This window comes from Morone saxatilis, unplaced genomic scaffold (genome assembly GCF_004916995.1).
Source record: "Morone saxatilis isolate NCDOM2014 unplaced genomic scaffold, NCSU_SB_2.0 Contig17, whole genome shotgun sequence".
Taxonomy (NCBI): Eukaryota; Metazoa; Chordata; class Actinopteri; family Moronidae; genus Morone; species Morone saxatilis.
Genome location: NW_023339729.1, coordinates 12,859,688 through 12,866,138, shown reverse-complemented (window position 1 = coordinate 12,866,138; position 6,451 = coordinate 12,859,688). Strand labels below are relative to the sequence as shown.

Here is a 6,451-nt window from a genome sequence, read left to right as displayed (position 1 = left end):
CAAGGCTCATTGGTGATGCACATGGGGAGTGAAGGCTGGCCTGTGTGGTCCGATCCAACAGACGAGCTACTATAGCTCAAACTGCTGAAAAGGCTAATGCTGGTTCTGATAGAAAGGTGTCAGAACACACAGTGCATCACAATTTGTTGCGTTATGGGGCTGCAAAACATTATGATGACCAGCGTGCCCAGGTGGTTATAATGTTATGGCTGATCGTTGTATATATGTAAAATTTTTGGATTTCAGTTTTAAGGGATACTGGCTATGAGAGCTATGTGTGAACTGTGGCTTAACTGTGTTTAGACCATCAGGGAACATGCATTATTCTGCCTGGTGAATCATTTTCTATTGTCTGTTTGGCAGAACAAGTAACAAGCTGTGCAATTTTATTTAAGTATGTGTGTGTCTTACCCTCTATGGTGCCCCATTTTGTTTTCCTTCCCAGAATCCTCTTGCCGTTCACTTGGTACTCTTGGTCACTGCCCACAACAGCAAAAGGGATCATCTCCTGTTGGGTACACACATGCAAACACAAATGCACAAAGTCATTTAAATGTTACCCGTGATTTGGTTTTCAGGTCATGCTTTGGTTGTTTACCATTGCTAGAACAAGATGCTGAAATCGACAATTGTGGCTTTTAAGATTTCCCAAATAAAAAGAGAAAAGAATAGGACACAAAGGGAAGAAATTACATCTAACAAAGACTTGAATTTAAACCTGAAAAAAACACATTTGTGATTGTTATGTTCAATGTTGAAGCCACAGAAAGATACGCTCTACTTTGGCTGTTGAAACCTGAACCCAACACTATAAACTCACCCTGATTTTGTCATTGATCAGCCTGTCCTCTGCATCCTCGTCAAACTCTTTCTGAGGGTAAACATCGATTCCGTTGGCTCGCAGCTCTTCCCTAATCTGCACAAGGTTAAACACAATGACACTTTACTTAAAAATGGCTAAATATACATAGTATAACAGCACACAAAGTTAAATTATATGTAACTGACCAACTAATTCAGTTTATTAATAGATAACTAACCACTCTAACGTAGTCTTTTATGTAATGGTAATCAAAATTCAGAGAGACTTTTCTCACAGTTGCTGAATCATAAACATAGTCAAAGGTTTCCGTAATGAGAGCTGAAACAGACACTGAAAAAGAGGAAGTCTGAATCGCAGACAAAAACAATCAATCAAGCCCAAACCCTTCATCCATCATCTCAGAATCCCAGCCCTGCAGCCAACATTGAAGTCAATCAGTCACCACAACACGCAAACATACGTGATGCTTGGACTGAATCCTGTTTACATACAGGTATTTAAGTTTGGGTTTGAGACTTGAATAGAAGCTGCTCTGACCCACTAGAGGACTTAAATAAACACTTGGTTACGTTATACTGGCTGGTGTTGAAACTAAATGGTTTCTAATATGCTCGAGATGGAGGGGTTAATATAGAGGTTAACCGCTCTTACAAAAAAATACATCCGGACAGAGATATGGCTTATAAAATGGCCACCCCTATTCTCTGTATGTCTTTATAATGATTGAAACTCAGGCACGGACGCAGAAAAATAGACAGACAAGCTTCTGGGAGCAATGTCCTTTTAATGAATGACTGTTCACTCCCACAATTACTACTCTGACAATTTCCACTTGGTCCTTGATCAAACATTTCATTGTTTATCCTTGGAAGCGTTCTCAGGCTTACATTATAGGATGCAAACCAAAAGAAATTCTACAAAAAAGCCACATCAACTGTTGGTTAGAGGAATAAGAACAGACACTCACAGCTGGACACACCGAGGCTGAACATTTAATAGAAAAACCCCTCTTACTCTGTTTGCATGTCAAGTTGCTGCAGGGAAAATGGAAAAAAAAAAATACATTTGGCATGAGAGCCTTTTAGTCAATAATCTTCAGGGTCATACAGAGCATGTGCGGCCAACGAAAACAATCCAGCTACAAGCCTGGTGGCTCCCATTCTCTGCCAGGGTCTGGTCCAATCCCTGCTTTGTTCTTATTGGCCAGTGTTACAGGCATCAGGGGGAAAACGGTAGCCAAGACACCCATCGAGCTTCTCTAAAATGAATAAAGCTGTTAGGGACGTCTGTAGTCTTGGAAGGAGGGATGGAGAGATAAAGGGAATGATGGAGGAAGGCAGGTGGCCGTCTGCCTCCTGTGGATTGAGAATTATCCAACAGAAACACACGGGATGGGATGCATGGGATGACCGCTTAAGACTCAAGCCAGGTGGAGCAAGAATCTGTTGTAGCAGGGAAAGCCATGATAAGAAGGTGATGGCTGTGATGTTACAGTGGGGTATTATCAGCCTGAGGAGTTTCATTGTATGTTAGTTGGCTATGAATGAGGCTACTGAAACATACCAAAAGCAAAATAAGCCCTGAGAGGAACAACAAGTGACAAAATATGCCTTTTAAATGAAGGTTTTGTGTAGTTCTGTTTAGTGTTCCAGCTCTTGTGATTTATAATTGTACAGTTATGGACATACTGAAAGAAGACCATGTCCATTTGCTGCTCTGTGAGGCTGTACTTAGACACAGCTGGGATTTTGAACTCAATGCTAAATAAACAGTTAACAAGTAAGGAGATATAATGCATACCGTTCACCATCTTAATCTCGTATGTTAGCATGCTAACATTTGCCAGTTATCACTGATCACAAAATACAGCTGAGGCTTATGGGAATATCATCCGTTTTGCAAGTATGGACCAAAGATGAAAAGTCAGGGGATCACTTAAGCCATTAGGATGCATCCTCTGGCCATTATGAATATCTGCATCAAATTTCTAAATTCCATCTAACAGCTGTCGGGACATTTCACCAGACACCAAAAATGTGAACCTCATGGTGGTGCTAGAGGAGAAAAAGTCGCCTGGGAACCATGTCTGTAAAAAGGTTTGTGCTGCTCCATCCAATAATCATTCAGCTATTTTAGTCTGGAACTAAGTGGTGGACCAGACGGCTGTTTGTGTGGCTAGAAAAAAACGAGGAGCACTAAAAGATGAGCAAACTGTACATTGTAAAGAGCTTTAACTTTCACAATCAAAAATAGGGAAATTAACTTGGATTATTTGTAGAAAATGATGAATATTCACTGTTAACTAAAATGGTGCTTTCTAGCTCCTTTAATTCTGGTCATGTTTTTTGAATTTACCACGCAATGGAGACTTCTCTGAACTTGGTTGACTTGTACGATCACCCAGTAATTCACTGGTAATGAAGGGCCTGCCTGCTCAGCCAGCAACTGGGCAGAGGTTCCCCATCTAAAAAAGAGCCAGACTTAAGAGCTGAGGAACGCCACTCAGTAGATAAATGCTTAAAATAAATAGTTCTCAAATGTTTCCTTCTGGACTGAGCATGACTATCAACGTGTTACAATTATAGAGATGATACAGTATTTCCCAGGATGGGTACAATGTGGGTTTTTGCCCAGATGGCTTTTGTTAGTGGTGCCTGGCAGCTCTTCATATGTTACCGACCTGTGGTTGTGGATATGCATAGACTTGTGTTTGTGGGGGGAATCCGCCGACTGTTTGACCTACTGATGCACTCATACATTTATTTTAAGCTTGCTCTAAAGACCTGCTACAGGCTTTTGCAGGTGTGGTGCAAGGAAAATATAACCAAATATATATTAATGTCACAAGCGAACACCCACACATCCACAAATACACACTCCTCTCACCGTCTGTTTAAAGTAGTCCCTCTCCTCCAGGGTGAGCGTGTCAGCCTTGGCAATGACGGGGACGATGTTGACCACCTTGCTGAGACGCCTCATGAACTCCACATCCAGAGGCCTCAGACTGGAGGAAGAAAGAGACGACACAGTACAACATCATTTCATGCCGAAATGTCTGTAATTAAATGCGTTTGTTGTTTGCATTAATGGGTCTCGGGTTACAGGACAAGCCAGGATGTAAAAACGGAAAACAACCGACAACACTGCAGATTTGTGCACCTTTTCATCTCACACAGATACCATGATGTAAACCTTTTATCTGTTTACTTCTTAGTGACAGATCTGCGCCACACAGAAAGTGTCATGCCATGAAGTTACAGCATCTTAATTCCTTAAATATGAATGTAATGATACAGAGTTACCACTAGAGGGCAATCATGGTCTATTGCATTACATTCAGTCCACCCAGGTTTCCATGTTAATACTCACTCCATTAACATATGCTGCAGTTTCTTTCCTACTGAAACTATTCTCCTGTTACATTCTCCTAGGTGTGATTTCAGTAAACTGTAGAATAACCTAACACATTCATTCCCAGGCTTAATGCATAAAACAGTGAATATAATGCAGTTGTGTTTCCAATTTGTCCTTAATGTTCTTTGTCTTTGTCTTTCTTTCGGTTTCTTCACTTAACTCAAAGCAAAATATGGACTAAAGTATATTCTCCGCATTTTTGTTATTTTTAAATGAGGTTTTCACTCCTGTAACAGCCTTACAACGATTGTGCCTAGTGAGGCTCTGATTAGCGCTTATATTATTCAACACTGTTCCCGTATGTTTCCCATTTCTCTCCGCCCTCCATGTTGTTTTCTGACTCATCTTTGTCTCCAGTTGTTCCTCTAGATAGACTCCCTCATGCTGTCTGTTCTGCCCTCCAATTAGCCCCAGTCAAGTCAGGCCAGCCTGGTTCAGAGACCCAGGGTCAGCTGGCCTTGCTGCCTCTCCTCAATGACTGACAAGCATGTCACAATGAACATAGGATGAAACACGGGATGTGTTACAAAAAGCGAAAGAGAGAGAAAATAAGCAATGCACTTAACCAGAGATAGAAAGCACTATGTTTTTAATTGTCATACTGAGCTAATAACTGGCATGTGTCATATAGAGTTGACGATCTCTTGTTAATATTTAATCAAATACAAATAATGTAAACTGCATACATAGACTATCTATGTACATACAAATTGGCATGTGAACTGCATTATATGCACAACTGAGCAAACATGCACCCTCCATGCGCACACATGTATCTATGCACACGAACATATGCTGTATGGAGTAAAATATGTATGTATGCATGCATGCACACATGTCCACCTATATGCTTGCTTGCATGCACAAATTCTCCTTTTTGTGTCATTGGGGGAAAAAAAGCAGTCATGTTTATATACGATAAGCTCTGCAGTCAAATGAGAAGTGGAGAAACCAGCCAACCACAGTGCAGATAGCTCTCCCTTCTGTCTTTTTTTATAAGAGATCAGAAACTAGCTCGGAGTTGATGAGAGTCAACGTGCAGCCTTCTTTTTCGCAGGGAAACATGTTAAATGAGGTAACAAACAAGACTGCCCAGAGGGAAAACAGTGCGGCTGACTCTGCCATTATTGGAAATGGCTGTCGATGCCAAGGCTGTGTTCTGCTTGACTGAGCACCGTTCATCTATCTGAAACCACAGAAGCAACTTAAAAGCAAATTGCTGACATGCAAATTACATTAGATAAATACAAACTGCTGTTTAAAACGTTTCAGACAAAAAGATAATCGGGGAAAAAAACTAGCATATCTCCAATGATCGAGGCCTATGTGAGCTACCAGGGATGTTTTGTCATCATTTTCCTGCCTGTCATTCTTGGACTGTGGTCACATGGCAGAGGCGTCCAGAGGCTTTTGGCACTGTGTCTGTGTAATTGGTAACAGGCCCTAATTTAAAACTGAAACTGGTGTTACTGTGTGAAACAAGAAAGGGAAAATAAGCAAAAAGAGAATAATAGAGAACAATTTTAGAGTTTTTAGATTCTTTCCAGCACTTTTTTTCCCCTCATGAACCAAGTTAAATCTAAAGCTCAAACTCATTTTTGGTACATACAAAATTCAATTGCAAATATGTTCTTTATCTTGCCTATTTCTAAGTATCCTTAGCTTAACATATGCACACATACAAGTGTGTTGTTTAATAATCATCTCAATGCCAGGTCACAACAGTTGCCCTGACAGATGTCTCCTTTGTTCTGCTGGCTACAACTCTCTGTAAGGAAGAGACCACTTCCTGACAGATGTTTGCATCTTCGCTTTCAGAATGAGTGTATATTTTCATGTATTCATGAACATGTTTCAGTAAAGAGTCTGGGATATTTATGTGTGTGTGAATGTTGTGACAGTTTGAATATAGCCTGATTAGCAACAAAGTTTGAGGATATAGGAGCTGAGAGAGGGAAGCAACACGGATTCACAATGAAAGAGAGAAAGGAGAGCAGTTTAGGTGTTGTTGAACTGAGCAACTGTAAGCAATGTGATACATAAAAACATTCAGGGCATCCAAATAAGAGTAGTTAAACAAATGTTAGCATGTCCACTGCCCACTCTGCTTAAGACAAGCATGGATACAAAGACACATTCTCTGAAGCAGCAGGTGTGGCGTCAAGAACAGATGATGAGGGAATCTTTCAAACAGTGGCGCACACACACACACAC

General features: G+C 40.7%; 1 protein-coding gene across 1 annotated transcript in view; it reads right to left on the bottom strand.

Moving 5' to 3' along the window:
* Positions 1–6,451, bottom strand: part of sept9b (septin 9b) — a 54,947-nt gene that overhangs the window by 6,454 nt on the left and 42,042 nt on the right. The window contains exons 4-6 of the mRNA XM_035659638.1: positions 3,710–3,851; positions 821–916; positions 412–508 (exon numbers count right to left, since the gene is read on the bottom strand). Coding sequence (XP_035515531.1) covers positions 412–508; positions 821–916; positions 3,710–3,851 — 335 coding nt within the window. The remainder of the gene's footprint in view (positions 1–411; positions 509–820; positions 917–3,709; positions 3,852–6,451) is intronic.